This window comes from Bidens hawaiensis, unplaced genomic scaffold (genome assembly GCF_021521415.1).
Source record: "Bidens hawaiensis isolate Kalapana, Puna unplaced genomic scaffold, B.hawaiensis_p1.1 tig00068515_1, whole genome shotgun sequence".
Lineage (NCBI taxonomy): Eukaryota > Viridiplantae > Streptophyta > Magnoliopsida > Asterales > Asteraceae > Bidens > Bidens hawaiensis.
This window is the reverse complement of record NW_027502098.1, coordinates 14,211-33,842: the sequence shown is the minus strand read 5'-3', so window position 1 is coordinate 33,842 and position 19,632 is coordinate 14,211. Positions and strand designations below refer to the sequence as shown.

The window sequence follows — 19,632 nt, the reverse complement described above, 5'->3', positions numbered from 1 at the left end:
TATTTTCCGCCTGACAAAACTGCCAAATACCGAGCCAGCATTACCGGATTCCGGACAGATGATGATGAGTCGTTACACGCAGCATGGGAGAGATACAAAAGTCTTCTGAGAAGATGTCCACATCATGGACTGAGTGTATGGTTACAAGTATAAACTTTCTTCGACGCACAATCCAGTCAAAACAAACAGGCCATCGACCAAATCGCATGTGGAGACCTGGGATCCAAATCACCTAATGAAGCATTTGAAGTCCTGGAAAAGGCAGCAAAGAAGAGTTTCGCTTACAACCCACTAAGATTTACACCAACCAATAGAGGAATACACCACGCCGATTCCAACACTCTTGTCACCGCACAACTTGAAGCCATTTCTAAGAAATTCGAACAACTTCAAGCCGATTTATCAAAAACTAGACTCACCTGTGACACCTGTGGAGGAACTCACAAGGTGAGTGACTACAAACAAGTCATTATGGCCATGGAAGAAGTCGATTTCATCGCCTGTCAGCACAACGCTTTCAGCAACAACTACAATCCAGGATGGAGAAACCACCTGAATTTCAGTTGGAAGGACGGAGGTAGCACTCAACCCTTACCAGGATTCGGAAAAAGACCGATGAATCAATCCTTCCAGCCTAAACCACAATTTCAAGATCAAAGTTCCAGTAGCCATCAAAATCTGAGCTACTCAAAAATCGAATAAATGTTAATCAAATCATGACCAAAACAAACGAAGCATTAAAGAATGTCGACTTAAGAGCCGTTGATATCAGCGGAGTATTGTTAAAGCATGAATCTGACCTAAAAAGTCAACAAGCATCGCTACAAAATCTAGAAACTCAGATCAGACAAATTGCCCGACAATTATCCGAAAGACCACCTGGCGCTCTCCCAAGCAACACAATCACCAACCCGAATGCGAAAACTAACGCTGTTACACTCAGAAGCGGTACAACCACCGTTGCCTCACCAACTTCAGAACCAGTTATGGAAAAGGAAACCACTGGGAAAACACGAGAAGTAATGATTTCAATAGGCACAGTACAACCTAAGGAACCAGTCAGAACCTATGTTTCTCCTACTCCGTACCCAGGAAGACTGAAGTAGGAGAGATTGGAAGCACAGTACGAGAAGTTTTTAGAACTCTTCAAACAATTCCACATAAACATACCTTTTATCGAATCCATCGCTCAAATGCTAAAATATGCCAAGTTTCTCAAAGAAGTTCTGAAAAACAAGAGGAAACTGGAGGAACTATGACATGTCACCCTAAGTTAAGAATGTTCAGCAATCCTCAAAAACAAGCTGCCAACAAAAATGACCTATTCAGGGAGCTTCAATATCCCTTGTCTCATAGGAATTTGCCTGTTAGTAATGCCCTGGCCGACCTAGGAGCTAGTATCAACCTAATGCCATATGCAGTTTTTGAAAAACTTGGGATAGGAGAACCAAAACCCACCCGCATGAGCATTCAGTTAGCCGACCGGTCCGTTAAATATCCTCGGGGCATTGTTGAAAACACACTTGTCAAAATTGACAAACTTGTTTTCCCAGTAGATTTCGTGATTCTAGATATGGAGGAAGACAAAAATGTACCTCTGATTTTAGGAAGACCCTTTTTAGCAACTACAAAGGCTATCATTGATGTTTGCATGGGCCATCTCACACTAAGCGTTAATGGCGAGGCTATCACTTTTGACATAGGAAAATCTATACAACATCCGCAACATCATGATGACACATTGTACTGTGTCGACATCATCGATTCTATCGTGAGTTGCTATGTGTGGAAATCTTCCATCAATACACCATTAGAAACACAAATCTTAACTAATATAGACACCAAACTCATTTCAAAAAACGAAAATCTCAATACTAATGACAACAATCAAGAAACATCAGAAGTAGTATATGAGATAACTGAATGTAAAGAAAAGTCAAAAACATCAATTGAAGAACCACTAGCCTTAGAATTAAAAGAACTCCCAAACCATCTCGAGTATGCCTTTCTCGAAAAAAGAGTCTTAACTCCCAGTAATTATTTCATCTCACCTTTCTAAAGACGAACTTCTTAAGGTTCTTAAGAATCATAAGAAGGCCATCGCATGGAAGATCATGGATATCAAGGGCATCAGTCCTTCCTTTTGTACTCACAAAATCCTCATGGAAAAAGAATACAAACCCGTGGTCCAACATCAAAGACGTCTTAATCCCAACATGCAAGATGTATTGAAGAAGGAAGTAATCAAACTCCTTGATGCCGGGTTAGTCTACCCTATCTCAGATTCACCGTGGGTTAGTCCAGTTCAAGTAGTACCCAAGAAAGGAGGAATGACGGTTGTAATGAACGAGAAGGACAAGCTTATACCAATGAGAACCATCACAGGCTGGCAAGTTTGCATTGACTACCGGAAGCTTAATGACGCAACAAGAAAAGATCATTTTCCACTTCCTTTTATCGACCAAATGCTTGAACGATTATATAGGAAAAAGTTAAACTACTTTCTTGACGGATTCTCCGGATACTTTCAAATTCCGATAGGTCCTGAAGCTTAGGAGAAAACCACTTTTACATGCCCGCATGGAACCTTCGCCAACCGAAGAATGCCATTTGGACTATGTAATGCTCCAGCCACCTTCCAACGATGCATGGTGGCCATTTTCCATGAAATGATCGAACACTCTATGGAAGTTTTCATGGACGACTTTTCAGTCTTTGGGGACTCCTTCGATCATTGTTTGAAAAACCTAGACAAAATGTTGACTAAGTGTGAAGAAGTGAATTTAGTACTCAACTGGAAATATTCCACTTTATGGTCAAAAAGGGCATAGTTCTCGGTCACAAGATATCCCAACAAGGACTAGAAGTTGATAGGGCAAAAATAGAAACCATTTCTGAACTTCCGCCACCAACATCAGTCAAAGCCATTAGAAGTTTTATAGGTCACGCAGGATTCTACCGTCGTTTTATAAAAGACTTCTCCAAAATTACTAGACCTATGACCAAACTTCTGGAAAAAAATGCACCATTCGTCTTCTCTGAAGAATGTGTTGAATCATTCAAAGACAAACTTCTCAACACACCAATCATGACTACACCCTATTGGATCCTTCCATTAGAGATAATGTGCGACGCGAGTGACTTTGTAGTTGGAGCCGTACTCGGACCACGCAAAGAAAATCATTTTCACCTAATACACTACGCTAGTAAAACTCTTAATGATACACAAGAAAATTACACCACAACAGAAAAGGAGTTACTAGCAGTAAGTTTCGCCTTTGAAAAATTTAGATCCTACCTCGTTCTTTCCAAAACCATAGTTTACACCGATCTCTTCAACAAACAAGATGCTAAAGTAAGACTCATCCGATGGATTCTACTGCTGCAAGAATTCAATATAGAAGTCAAGGATAAGAAAGGAGCATAAAATGTAGCCGCAGACCGTCTCTCTTGCTTAGAATGCCCAGCTTCAGAAGAACATCACGAGGAAATTGTCAATGATAATTTTCCAAATGAAGTTCTCATGAACATCCAAGCAGTCATACAAGAGGAAGATTAAAGTATTTGGTTTACCGATTTCGCAAACTATTTAGCTTGAAAGGGCTTACTCATCAACAGCGGAAGAAATTCTTTTCAGATCTTAAGTTCTATTTCTGGGAAGACCCATACTTGTTTAGAATAGGAGCCGACCAAGTTGTTCGTAGGTGTGTTTCAGGGAAAGAGGCCTTAGATATCCTCAAACATTGTCATGAAGGACCAACTGGCGGACACCACAGTACCGCCACCATGGTCAGAAAAGTGTTTGATGCAGGATTCTTCTGGCCCACCATATATAAAGACACACATGCTTTGATCCAAGCATGCGATCCATATCAAAGAGCCGGGAACATCTCAGCCAAAAATGAGATGGCTCAAAAGGGCATTCAAATTTGTGAAGTCTTTGATGTATGAGGAATAGATTTCATGGGCCCATTCCCTAACTCATTCGGAAACAAATACATCCTTTTAGAAGTCGACTACGTGTCTAAATTGGTAGAAGCACAAGCTCTTCCCACTGACAATGCTCGAGTAGTTGTACGATTTCTGAAAAAGTTATTCTCACGATTCGGTACTCCAAAAGCCCTAATCAGCGATAGAGATACTCATTTCTGCAATGCCCTAATGGAAAAAGTCTTAGCACGATATGGAGTTCACCACCGTTTGGCAACACCATATTACCCTCAAACCAGCGGGCAAGTAGAAGTTTCGAATCGGGGAATAAAAAGGATCCTGGAAAGAATCATAGGAATGAATCACAAAAATTGGGCAGAAAAGTTAGATGACGCTTTGTGAGCCCTTAGGACAGCCTACAAAACCCCCATAGGAACAACACCTTTCAAAATCGTTTATGGAAAAACATGTTATCTACCCGTAGAACTTAAGCATAAAGCCTACTAGGCTCTAGGAGCGGTGAACTTTGATATAAATTCAGCCGGCAAAAACCGAGAAGATAAAATTCACGAACTCGAAGAGCTAAGAAAATTAACCTATGAAAACTCCTGGTCTTACAAAGAAAAGACTAAACGTTTACACGACGCCCATTTAAAAGGAAACAAGAAATTTCAAGTTGGCGGTCGTGTACTGTTATATAACACACATTTACGAATTTTCCCAGGAAGACTGAAATCTCGTTGGACATGCCCTTACGTAGTTGAATCAGTTTTTGACTATGGGACAATCGAGATTTCAAATTATGATGGCCACAAGTTTAAAGTTAATGGACATCTATTAAAACCATACATCGATGGACCATATGAAGATGTTTTAGAGGTAATAATCCTCCAACCAACTAAATAAACATACCAGGAACAAGGTCTGGCCAAGACCTTCTTAAAATAGGCCTTGTAGATAATTAAAGTAAAAAAAAATTTTACACTAAAAACACGGGGACGTGCTTTTAAAAGCACGGACCCGTGCCACAAAGTGCAAGCCAGAATCTTCGCTGCAAAAATCTCAGTCAGACTGGTTTGTAACATAATTGTCAGACCAAAAACATGGGGGCGTGCTTCTACAAGTCGTGGTCACTTTAGAATCTTCAGCATGATACGCTCTGACTCCGTACAATTCTCTGAATCAGAAACATTTATTCCCCTAGCAGCACGGGGCCATGCTTCAAGAAGCACGGGGCCATGCTCGACTTTCCAGTGTCTATATAATGCATGCAAAAACTCACTATTCCATTCACACCAAACATAAGTTTACTGAAATGGAAAGTAAGAAAGTTGAATGGAGGCCCAGTGAGGAAAGGCAAGAAATGTGATTCTTCCTCAAACCTAGAGGAAGAAATCATGAGGCTCCAATGCATTATAAGAAACCAAGTCGAAAGTAACATCCAAACTGAGACTCGCCTTATCAAGCTGATCAACAAAGTCGAACTACTGCGATTTGAGAATCTCCATGTTGTGGACAGCCACAACAAGGATGTGGCTTTCAAGCTCAACTTTCTTAACCGGTAGATCGCAAAGCTCGATAAAAAGCTTTCCGAGCTCTTGGAAGCTAAACGAGCCCCACCACACATTCAAGACCTGTTCGGGAATGGTGGTCGTTGAAGTTCCGACTTTGTCTTGTTAAGAAGTTACTATTGCTAGTGTTATGTTTTGTGATTCAGGATTGTTGTTGTACTTTTCTCTCTACTATGTTTTATGTTTTAATGAAAATTAGGACTTTTAATTACTATCTTAATTCTAACCATCAAAGAAAATCAGTTAAAATTAAACTAGTCCCTCAAATAAACAGCAAAACAAAAAGAAACTGACTGCTACATCAGCACGGGACCGTTCTTTTGTGTCCAGTAAAGTTACGTATTTTTCTAATAATATAACATTTTTCAAACCATTAACCCTAACACCACTTCGTCTAACACCAAAAACAGCCGACCTTTCACCAATTTCATAAATCTTTGCATCAATTCTTCGATTTCCAACCAAAGGTATGTTAATTTAACAAATTTAATTTTCAATTTCATCTTTCTAGGTCTAGATTAACCCCCAATTCTCACCAATTTATTGAATCAGGTTTAAACCCAAAAATTAGATGGGTTATTCGGTTAGATTCGTGATAATGAATTGTTATATAGGTTTTATACTAAGGTTTGTTGGAAGAAATCATTCGGGTTCGGATCTTGGGTAAAGTGTTTAACAAATCAAAACCCAATTGATATACAACCGGGTAGAAACGCAGGTTTGAGTTTCGATGAGTTTGAAATTAGGATTAAAAACACGGACATGGTTTTAAATAACACGAGACATGGTCAAACAAAAGTCAACAGAAAATTAAAATTGGTTAAAACTGATGAACATCAGCAGCACGGCGCCGTGCTTCTGAAAGCACGGCACCGTGGTTCTGCTTCTGTTCCAGATGAGAATTTTGTTAAACTTTGGACTAATTTGGGTACAAATTGCAGATGGTCGAATATGGGGATGATGTACATGCATTCCTAGAATTCCTAGGACGCGATGCAAGGGACCAAAGAGCCCAAGCTAGAATGACCTACCTTAACCGACGCCTGCCAGAACCAAAATTTTATGCTTGCAGGGATATGTTAAGGCAAGTCAATCAGTGGAATAGGTTCAAATCTATTGTGAAAGGACCACGGAGATGGGTTTTTAATCAAAGAGGGGAGGCTATCACAGAATTAACAAAGGAATTCCTAGCCTCTTTCTCTTTTAAGGAAAATAATTTAGACGTGTGGGATGAAGAAGCAGTCGAGTTCAGATGTGGGGGTGAGTGGTATACAACATCAATGGATAATTTTGGTTCTGGCACGTCTTGGGGATTTATACCACTGAGGAAACATTTAGTGAAATCTGGTACAAAGCCGCAACAACATTCGCGGATGAAGATGGTGATGATGACGCAGAGGCTGGAAACACACGGTTACAAGCATGGGAACAACTGAGCTACGGAAATGAAACCTACATTGCAAGCAGCTCAAAGAGCACGGCTCTTCGTGACCCGCTTATGAGATACATTCACCGGTTGCTTAGCCACACTGTCACTGCTCGTGGTCAAAGTGAGGGGGTTGTGAACCTGAAGGACTTAAGGGCCCTATATTGCATGAAGAATGACATACCGTGCAACATCACTTATTTGTTCTCAAACTATTCACAACGAATGCAAATGCCAAAAGCCGAAACACCCCGATCTTTGGTGGCCCATGGATATATAATCTTTATGGAGCTTAAAATACAGACAGAGAAGGTACTCGCAACCCAGACCCGATTGCCCTTAACCTTGGTTTTTGTATTAGTATGCAGATGGCCCAACAGATCAGCCGAGACCCAGAGGTGTGGAGACTACATGATGCCTATAACCAGGTTTGGGATCTGAGGACCCGACAGAGATGATGATCCAGGACGTGCCCGAGAGGAGAGGAGGATCACCACCACCATAGACCCGCCGCCGCACCTACCATTAGCAGTGAGGCCCATCTTCATAAAGGGCCGGACCCAGCTCGTCACGTGATAGCTGATATTCATTCGAGAGCCTATACGGCCTAATTGATTACGTCTCAGCAAAAACTACCGCCTCATTTGGTAAAGTACATGGTTATTTTGAAATTATCCATTGATGAATAAATGTTTTATCACTTTAATCCAATACATCAAGGTTGATGATTTATAATCATTCATGGTAATTCATGTTCTTGGAAACTAGAAATGGTAAAAAAAGAATACTTTGATACTTTATTTTAGGTTAAACATGGATCCTTATATTGTACTTAGAAATGATGAGATATAAGTTATGATCTATTTCTCTAGTTTTGATAATTTTGAAATAACATTGTTAACACGATTGCTTAGGTTATAATGCTAGTTAAATAAATCATATGTTAATGGAATGTGTAATTATAACCTAATCTAATCAACAAAGGGAAGGTTGTGTGAGTTAACTACAACCACTCGAAGTTGTTAGGGTTGGTATTTGAGAAATCGAAGTAAATCCTAATCATTCTACTTTACCAACTGCTTGTCTATTTAAATTGACATTCTCGGGGTAGTGTGCTATTAAGCATAGGATGGACTTGAAAATATGCATACTATTTACCATTATGTCATAGAATATGTTCACTCAAAAATGAGGAACATAGTCTATCATATATTATTAGGGCAAGTTTATCACTTGTTGAACTATTAATCATCAAGGAATGATGAAGTGGATTCTAGATATTAGATGGTAAACCTTCATATAATTGAATTACCCAATTATAATTTCTCCTCTTGTCACCTATATATATATATATATATTCCTATCTTATAAAAGTTTAAAGATCAATCTCAAAATGATTAAAACTCTTCGATTAAACTAAAACAAAGATTCATTATTAGAAACATTTGTGTCCACGGATCGATGCATGGTTCTTACCAATACTATTCTACATATACGATAGGTACACTTGCCTATTTTGTGTGTGTTTAGTCTTAGTAGAAATCACTTTTATAAATTTAAAACATTATCTTGTGTAAAAGATAAATATCCAATCTCTTACATTTAAATGCAACGCACACGACCCATCACATATACTTTTTGAACGACATCTATTAGATTTAGAATGATGAGGGATTGAAAAAGAATAAAAACCTATCTTATCCCTATAATATAGCAAGTTTTAGAAATATTATCCCTTGATCAAAGTTTAGGTACGATTATATACCTAATTCACTAAGATCAATGGCTCTAATACCAACCTGTCACACCCCAACTTAGTTTCTAGGCGTGTGACCAATAGTTGGTACCTATTTTGTAAATATATTAGAGTTTAAGGTTGTAAAGCGGAAGTTATGATTAAAATATTAATATATTCCAAAAGACGGGAATTAAACACCCGTTAGTTTGTTACAAAGTGTTTGACATGAAAGCCATAACTAACACTATTTTAATATAAGAAACTTCATCTGAGCCATCAGATCGTCTAATGGTTATCCTCCATCTCCAAACCTGTATTCATGATTACCTGTAAAGCAATTAATATATTCTGAAAGTGTGAATAACTATTACAAACTCCAGCTCAACACGAAATCACTCAGTAAATACCACATCGTTCGTGATAACTTAGCTACTACCAATATACACAAGATAATCCTCACTCGAACATTACTTAGGTCCGGCCCAACGTGGCGGCGGTATTATCGAGCGTGGTGCGGTGTACCCACCGTCAAACCACATATGTAAGGATCGAGACAAACGTATACGATAGCCTGAGGTCCATCGGTTACTTTTTTTATAACATTTTACGAATACGTAATCTCATTCAAACTATTAAAGACACTTATTTATAAGTTGTAAAGAGTATGGACGTATTCACGCCTATAAATAGTTTAGACGTATTTACGCCTATATAGAGTTTATACGTATTCCCACCTATAAGAGATTAGACGTATTTACCTTTGTTATGATCAGTATGTCTCACTGATGTGTTCTTCTTGTTACCTCATACCTATAGTACGAGAATAACCTTTTATAAATACTAGATCAACGATCTAGCTTTAGACCTTTAGTCTATTTGCATAATCATTACCTTGATAATCATTTCTCTTTTATAAAATACTTGGACCATTAGTCCAAAACATTTATCAATTCAGCACTACGTTTTTTCTTCTTGAAGAAACTTATAAATTAAGTTTCTTCTTACTTAAGAAACATTGTAAAACTTTATTTTCAATAAAGAATTAATATTTAATTTATACCCTTATCTTATGAAAATCATATTTCACTTATTTTATACTCAAGGTATCGATGGAATGAACTAATAACACTTCTATACCTTGCACGTACTTCGAGACACCAATGTCGAAACGTCGGAGCAGTAGCACGCACTTCAAGGTTAAGTGTGTGTGTGAATTGAGGTGTTAGACGGATGACTGGAGCATCACCCCATGGCTGCCTATTTATAGGTAGAAAAGTGTCCCTTCGCGTCGCGCGAAGGGCTTTAATATGTCCGTTCTCGTACGCAAAGGACAACTAAACCGCCATTGAAATCTTTTGTCCTTGCATAGCACTAGAGATTGGTCCGCGTCGCTCAAACTAGACCCGCCATATGTCACCATGTGACGACACGTGTAAAAAATAGTCAGGATAAGATTTGAGTTCCTCTGCGTCGCGCGAAGGACTCATCTATTGCTCCTTCGCTTAGCGTGAATGGTACAATTCTCCAATTTTCCATTTTAGTCCCTTGAATCTATTAACTTGTCAGGTCTTGCTTCCATTTTCCAAAAATACTAAGGCGGCTTGCGGTGATGCGAGCATGCAAAGTGTGTCATCAAATGCAAAGTGTGTCAACAAAGTGACACATTGCGCCCAATCCCGTGCCCGTGCGCGTCAGGTGCTTCGCACCATCCGCTAGGACCACGGGGTGCGTGCTATGCCTAAAATAATATTACTATGGAAACTCATCTCCTTATAAACAGCTTTCAATTTTTTCCTACTTTTCATGTGAGATGGATTTATCTTTCCTATTTATACATGTGTGAAAGACTTTCATTTTCTTCCTTCTTTCCTTGTAGGATGGATCCACATTTCCTTAATATGGAATGCTTCCAACTTTATAATCTATATATATCTTATTATTTCTTTACCATATTTATTATTAAAATATTTTTGGGTCCTTCTACTTTCAAAGTTGACATTTTTAACCCAAAATAAATATGGTATTTTTTGAGATGTTACATGTATGTCGATTGAATAAATCATTATGGTCCCAAACAAGCTCCGCGTGCGTGGTATACACGTTTTTCTACGTTCGTTACCACTCACGGTTTCTGTCGAAGCACATGTGATCAATCGCTATTTTTTTATACACGTAGTTCAAATCAGGTATACTTACTCTTATATGGTGATGGTATTATTTTAACAGCCTCAAATACGGCCCTACTATAGTCGATTATTGATACCCTCTCGAGGGAAATTTCAATGACAGATCTCGGTATCTTACACCTTTTCCTTGGCATTACTGCAAGAAGAAATCATCAGGGGTTATTTTTATCCCAAGCTAGCTATACTCGGGAAATAATTGAGCGTGCCCGTATGGCAAACTGCAAGCATTGTGCCACTCCTGTCGGCAATACAGCCAAACTAAATGCCTCAGATGGGGATTAGCTTCCTGATGGCCTTCAATACCGCGCTTTAGCTGGTGCTTTGTAGTATCTCAATTCACTAGACCCGGCATAACATATGCAGTGCAACATATCTGTCTCCCCCGACCCCCCGGTGATTCTCTCATTTCACTTTCATGAAGAATATCATTCGATATTTAAATGGCACTATTGAGCATGGCTTGCATATTGCCCCCTCTTCCAATCACTCATTAACGGCATATTCTGATGCTAACTAGGGTGGGTGTCCTGACTCATGATGGTCCACGTCATGCAATTGTGTTTATTTGGGAGGTTATCTAATATCATGGTCGTCTACACGACAACCTACGGTTTCTCACTCCAGTGCCGAGGTAGATTATTGTGGGCTTGCGAACGCCATTGCCGAAACTACTTGGCTCCGAGACCTTTTGCTCGAACTTCAACTTTCTGTATCTCGGTCCACTATTGTCTAATGTGATAATGTTTCGGCAGTTTACTTGTTTCACAATCCAATCCAGCATCAACGGTCAAAGCATGTGGAAATTGATGTTCATTTTGTCCGGACCAGTTCATCTTGGTCGGGTTCGTGTACTTCATGTACCATCTACGTCCCAATATGTGAACATCTTCACTAATGGTTTGTCGAGACACCTCTTTCATGAATTCAGGACTACTTGAATGTTTTCAATGTACGGCCGGGGGAGTATTAGACGTATATATTATTATAGATAAAGATTGTATTTAGTTGGTATTTTATCTAGTTTCCTATTCCCACACAATATATTGGGATTGTATTGGAACATTGGAACTTGGAGGATAATACAATATACACAAACAAACACAATCGACTTATTTGATAACGTGAAAAGGAGAGGCTTAAGTTCGATAAATGAGCCATATATATTTATCAAAATATCATTTTTAAAGTTCATTAAAATCGTAGTTTATAGTGATAAGGTAATTTTTAAGAAAAATTCTAGAACTAGAGAAACAATTTTGAAAGACTTTTTTAAATCTCGACCTACAGGTTTGAGTATTTGTAGTATTTTCTCATCATTCAAACTACATCCAGAAGTTGTTGATAAGATTAAATATGGACAAAACTCATTCCTTGAATACACTTAGGGTTGTCTGATCGCTTAGTATATGAAAATATTCTAATCCTCCTCAAGAAGAGGACGAAGAAGTACATCGTTCATAAGTACCATACTTAATTTCCATTGGAGCGTTAATGTTTCTTGCAAACAAAAGGAGACTTGATATAAATTGTCTAGATACATGTGTTAGCAAGATATTCTAATAAATACAATGTTGTATTCTTTTTCCTTTCACCCATTGGGTTTTCTTAGTAAGATTTTTAATGAAGCAAGATAACTAATTCAATAGCATCAGTTTAGTTTACAAATCCTAAAGTATCGATTTAATGTCATCCTATATCATGTTAATTATAATGCGTGCAACACTCTTTTTTTTCCTTAACTTTGGTTTTATCCTACTAGGTTTCCTAGAAATGTTATTAATGGGACATTATCATCAAACACATTGCCGAATGCATGTAATGGTTAGGGGGTCGTAAGGTGTCCACTCATTTTTTATGATATATATATATATATATATATATATATATATATATATATATATATATATATATATATATATATATATATATATATATATATATATATATATATATATCTTTACTGTACTTTTGGTTAAAATATAATTTTCTCCTTTTACGTTTTTATGTTTACCCCAAAATCCTCCGAACTTCTAACCAAACAAATAGCTCAGCCCAAATATATTATAACAAGCCCAATTTTCATTGTTAGTAAAAGATTGTTTTGAAAACACTAAAACCCCTAAAATATTAATGATCATATCAAAAAAAGAAGACAACAAACACCATTGAAGTTCCAATCAAATCAGGTTCATGTGATTTTTTGTTCCTTTGTTTATCAATTCTTTATTTCTTTGCTTTGGGTAATGTTTTGCATGCAATAGCAATTGTTTATTGTTAAAATTTGGTCATTTAGAACTTAAAAGTTATCATTCATATGATTAGTTTTATATTATTTGTTTGTCACTTACTTGAATATTGTGAGAGTTCTTTTATAGTTTACAACAATAGTTGTATAATTTTTGAATTTCTGATCTTTTAATGCTTGAATTTATTGTCTTATAGGTGCTATGGAAAGTTTTTATTAACCAATATCTGGACGTAGTTTAGTTGATCTAGATAATCTTCCTTAGGATCTCGCCGATAGGAAAAGAATTTTGGATTACCACCCAAATCAAAGAGATGAGATACGGAGAAAGTATTGGATTAATGGACCCTGCCAACCACGTGGTCATAAGTTCCCAAAAAGAAAGATGGGAAGTAAAGAGCAACATTTCAGTCTCACTTGGTTTGAAAATTATGGTAATTGGTTAGAGTATAGTATAAAAGCAGACAAAGTAATTTGTTTGTGCTGTTAGTTATTTGCATATCATATTGGAAACCAAGGTGGGCGTAATGTATTTTTGAAAAGAAGGATTCAATTTTTGGAATAAACCGGAAAGATTAAGTTCACATGAGGGTGATGTTGGTAGCGCTCACAATAAAGCACTTAAAAGATGTGAAGATCTACTAAATCAAAAGAAGTCTATCCCCACCGTTTTTCATAAGCAAGATGATATTGTGAATAGAGCAAATCGGCTTCGGCTAAATGCTACCATTGATGATTGCAGATTATGTTTGAAAAATACGTTATCCTTCCGTGGTCATGATGAAAGTAAAACGTCTCTTGCAAAGGAAACTTTTTGGAAATATGGGACTTAATTTATAAGCATAACGAGGAACTTTATAAATTACCAAAAGCTGCAGGTAATAATCAGTATTTATCTCCAAGTATTCAGAAAGATAATGCTAATTGTTTTGAGGAAGAAGTTCTAAATTTTATTTTCAAAGAAATTGGTGATGATATATTTGCTTTGCTAGTTGATGAGCCTAGTGACATGTCAAAAAAGGAACAAATGGCAATTGTTTTGCGATATGTTGATGTACGTGGACTTGTTAAAGAGAGATTTGTTGGTCTTGTTCATGTAATGGAGAAATCTTCTTCGGCGCTCAAGTCTGCGATCGACACTTTTTTTTGCTAAATATGGATTAAGTTTTAAAATGTTAAGAGGTCAAGGATATGATGGAGCAAACAATATGTGTGGTCAGCTTAATGGTTTAAAAGCAAAGATCTTAGAAGAAAATGACTCGGCATATTATGTACATTGTTTTGCTCACCAGCTTCAGTTAGTAGTTGTGAACTTCTTCGATAATATAAGCATTTTGATGAATGTGGTTTGCGGTTCTTGTAAACGAACAGATATTCCATGAAAAAGAAAAAGAGAGAGTAGGAAAAGAAATTGGTAGTGGCATACTTGTAACAGGGAGTGGATTAAACCAAGAGCTTTCTTTTATACGACCCGATGATACAAGATGGAATTCTCATTACAAAACACTTTTACGTTTGGTTGATATGTTTCCCTCTATCATGAGAGTCGTTGAACATGTTTCAAAGGAGTGCACTAACCCTTCTACCCAAAACCAAGCAATCAACATGTTAGGCTTTTTGAGCTCGTTTGAATTTTTTTTATTTGCACTTGATGTTACACATTCTAGGGCTCTCAAATATATTATCACGAGCTCTTCAAAGAAAAGATCAAGACATTATGGAAGTTGTTTTATTTGTTGAATCAACTAAAAGAAAGATGCAAGACTTTAGAGAAAGTGGTTTTAATCCATTGTTAAAGAAAATATATTCATTTTGTGGAAAAAACAATATTCAAATATTGAACATGAAAGAAGAGTATATTAATGAAAGAGGTTACAGATCTAAAAGGCAAAGGTAAGATTTCTCCAATCAACATTACTATAACTTTGATTGTTTTAACATTGTTGTTGATATACTAATTCAAGAGTTTGGTGATCATTTAATGAGATCAACACGGATTACTTCAAAACATGACGACTTTCATCCCGTATGACTCGTTTTCTAAGTTTGATGAGTCGAAGTTAATGAGACTATGTGATTTTATCCGTATGATTTTGATAATCGGGAAAAAATTGCTCTTTCACATTAACTTGGCTTGTACATTGATAGTGTGCAAAAAGATAAAAGATATGCTAACTTGAATGGTATTGCCGATCTTGCTAGAGTTATGGTGGAAACAAGAAAACATATTTCATTTCCTTTGGTGTATCGATTATTAAAGCTTACATTAGTTTTACCTGTTGCAACCGCAACGGTTGAAAGATGTTTTTCTTATACGTACGTTTTGTCATAGAAGATTGGATATATGTAAATTGAGGGGAAATAATATACAGTGTGCTGGCATTCCTGAACTACGTTTTTGTCATATATTTTTTAGTAAGGTTTTAATAAGACATAACTGACCATGCAATATATGAGTTTATGCATATTTATGTATAATATATTTGACAGTTGTAAACTACCTCCTGGGTCCTGAATGAACTCTCTATATTTTCATTTCAGTTAGTAATATAAGTTGTAGCATTTTGTTAATACACAACACAATAAAATAATAAAAATTATATATTCACCCAAAAATAATGATTAATACAAATATTGAATCATAACAAAAGCAAAATACGATAGAAAAAAAAAAAGATAAACAATATAAATTTGGACACTGCAAGAATCATCTAAAACAAGAAATACCAAATGAATGTAACTCCAGAGGTAACAATAACAAATGGCGAATTCGCATACATGGAAGCAACAGATGACGGAGTTAGAGAGGGACGACTGCCTGCATCTGTGTTCGGAATTCCAGATGCCACACCGGTAGATGGTGGTGTTAACGTGTCGGATTCTGGCGCCAATGGTGTGGTGTCTGGGACCGTTGACGAACTTTCGGGAGATGGAGCAAGGCCTAATGTAGCCGGACCTATAAGTTGAAAATTTGGTTATGATTTGATTTAAAAAGCTAAGAACAAAAAACTTAAACTAGTTCCATCATTTTATCTATATTTTAGTAGTTATATAAATTTTGTAATTTGTAACTTAATATTTGTCTATAAGACTTGAATTGAAATAAATAAATTAAATGTACCTGGTGCTGGAATAGGTGAGCCTGCAGCAGCTGCAAATATTTCAAAATATTGATATTAATATTAAGAAAAAACAAGTTATAACGATTTTATAAAATGTTACATGTACATAAAATTGCTAGTGAAAATCTACTGACCTTTACATTGAAGAGGCACACCGGGCATCCGACAAGCACGTGGCAGAGAAATGGCTAGGGTGCGGTTTATGGGGATTTGGAAGGGCAAGCTCCCGGTTACAATAAGACATAGACAATCAGTACCGGTACTAGTGAGAGCCTTGAGCGAGTTGCAGCAATCGGACGTTGGCGTTGAGGATCCGTTGGCGGTGCTATTGGTTAAAAAGTTCAAACATGGTGTAAAGCTAGTGATCATTGAAGCTGAGCATGGTGCAGTAATTTGAGAGTAGACCGGTGCAACCTCTAAGCATAGTGCCGCGACCAAAGTTAAAACAATGTACCGAAAAGCCATGTTTTAGTGTTGCGAAAGATCGATAGGGTTGTGGTTATTTTTGGTGAAACTGGTGATGGATAACGGAAGAGAAGATAAGGAATTTATAGATGAACGAGTTTGAAGTGAGTCGCATGGGATGGTTAACGGTAGCTGTGGAGTTCAACTAACTCGAACAAGACTTTTTGACTTTCTTGAATCTTTCTTTTGGAATATTGTTCGTTATATTTGGTGACCAACCTTAAAACAATAAATCTATTAAGTTATTATGAAAAATTTACTTGTGAAAAGGAACCGAGTTTATTTTTATATTAACGTATGTATTTGAGATATATAGACTAGCTATAGTGAATGGAGTATATTTTTTACAAGTGTGCAATTATTTTTTGTGAAAATACACTGCTACATAACACACAACCACCAAAATCAATTGGTACAACGTAAGCCCATGACCTACCTTATTTATTTTGTTTTAGGTTGTGTCATAGGGTTTTTCCTATTGTGAATTTTCATCGAGGTGGGTTGACAGGATCATCACACCCTGTTCTTTGATCGGAAGGATGATCTATTTGCTTAGGTACGTAATTTAGATTTTTGAGACCCTTACCATTTAAAAAAGAAAAAAAAAAGCATAACACACATCCCCCGGCCCAAAAGAAAATAATAACAATGCGAAAAATCAAGTGGGCTATGTTTCTAGCAGTGACGAAAAAATCAAACGAGCTATCATTGGGTCTGGCCATGTTGGTCAAATGATAAAAAGGATAAACCAAATCAAGTTTTAAGCACACAATAAAAGATATCTATAATCATGAAATATTCCTATAATTATTCCAATATTTTTTCTTTACGAGTTTCATTGAGTCATTACATCATCTTTAGATACATTCATAAGCAAATTGTTTTTCAATATAACAAATACAATTATTGTTTAATTTTATATTAATAATTCAGTTACGCTACTCATAGTTCACATACTTCATTGCTAAAAAGCATCTCTTAACACTTGTTGCGACTAGTTAATTTTAATAAATGAGACATCAGCAAAAATGTAAGGTCTGCATCCATGTTCAAAGTAGGGAGGGTGGGGATGGCAATCACAAAGCCAGTTATTGACTAAATGTTAATTCAATTGAAGAACTAAGATAGCTTAGGTTAAAGGTTGTTGGGTTAATGTGCTTAGATATACAAAGGATGTTGCTAAATGTATCCCCGTCCCTTTCGATTTTACTAAATATAGTTTTACATTAATACAATTTAAACATTTATGTTAATTCTTTGTAATTTTGTCATCATTTATTATCATTATTAACTAAAAAAAGTTTTTATTTATTATTAAAAGAGTTTTCTTTTTCCTTTCTTAATCTTTTTCTTATATTATAAAACAATTTTTTTTGTTTTTTAAATAAACAAAAAATTATTTATGTAAAAAAAGTTTTTTAAAATTAAAAAGAATAAAACAATTTTTTTCTATAAGTATTTTAATACTTTTAGGGTGTGTTTTTCTTTTTAAATAATGTTTAGAGATAACTTACTTTAAAAAAGAAACACATTTCTTTTCATCAATAAAACAGATTAAACAACATATGACTTGATCAATAAGTTGGTTCTTTTCTCACGTGACATTAATTTCATGCTTTCGAACTTATCAAGAAATATTTAAATGATCTTTTTGTCGGGGGTGTGGCATATGATAAGTTAAATATATACAAAAAATTTTTTATTTTTATAAAGACGTTATATCATTATTCTTTAAATACATTTTATAATGATAATAAATATTATTATTATTAGAAAGAACAATAAACACAAAGAGAGAAAGTGTTTTTCTTTTTAAATAATGTTTAGAGATAACTTACTTTAAAAAAGAAACACATTTCTTTTCATCAATAAAACAGATTAAACAACATATTACTTGATCAATAAGTTGGTTCTTTTCTCACGTGACATTAATTTCATGCTTTCGAATTTACCAAGAAATATTTAAATGATCTTTTTGTCGGGTGTGTGGCATATGATAAGTTAAATATATACAAAATTTTTAAAGACGTTATATCATTATTCTTTAAATACATTTTATAATTATAATAAATATTATTATTATTAGAAAGAACAATAAACACAAAGAGAGAAAATAAAATATAAACTTTATAGTATTTGATTTTATATTTTAAAAGGAGACTTGAAATGACTAAAAATATTATATAGTAATAATATGTCAAATAAAATTGTTAAAGAAAATGAAAGTCTAGAGAATGAGTATAACAAGTACGCAAGGGGGTATGTTTAGTCTAACCTCTATATAAAATGAGAGGGTTACTATTAAAGCAATATGATTTTTGAACACATGTCATCATCTTATTGGTCAATCTCTATTATTTTCACTATATAAAGAATTCTCCTATTTTCTTAATAATTAAATAATTCAAAAATAAAAAATATATATCTAGGCAGGAATTAATGCTAATTACTTAGATATTCAAATAATTAGTCAAAGCAATTTGCAATCAACTCAGTCAATAGTGTATTTTATATCAAAAACATAAATTATGTCACTATAACAACATGGTCGTATATTAACAAACGTTTTTCCGAATTTATTGAATTCCTGACGTAATTCCTTATATATATATATATATATATATATATATATATATATATATATATATATATATATATATATAGGAGAAGGATCAGAGAGAACTCATACTTTGGGAGAGAACTAGAGAAATCCTAAATAAAGGGTTATTTTTGTAAAAGTCCCAATTAAATCTAACACATCGTGAGACCTCTGTGCCCATGTTTTTCCCATATCCCCTGAGACAACTATTGAAGATCAATTCAGAAGCACAGCCATCGATCTGAGCCCTAATCGACAATATATATTGAAGATCTATTCTCTAAGCATCGCTATGTGTATATATGAATGAAGATCGACTCTCTAGCCATGAATTCAATCGTTGCATATGA

The 19,632-nt window shown here is 35.6% G+C and overlaps 1 protein-coding gene across 1 annotated transcript; it reads right to left on the bottom strand.

Annotated features, from left to right (window-relative positions):
* Positions 1-15,792: 15,792 nt before the first annotated feature.
* LOC143605188 (non-specific lipid transfer protein GPI-anchored 20-like) lies at positions 15,793-16,952 on the bottom strand. Its single transcript, XM_077081401.1, has 3 exons — positions 16,353-16,952; positions 16,218-16,247; positions 15,793-16,052 (listed from the first exon to the last, which is right to left on the bottom strand). Exons 1-3 carry the CDS (start codon positions 16,681-16,683, stop codon positions 15,808-15,810), a joined length of 606 nt encoding a protein of 201 aa, XP_076937516.1. The 5' UTR covers positions 16,684-16,952; the 3' UTR covers positions 15,793-15,807.
* Positions 16,953-19,632: the final 2,680 nt, after the last annotated feature.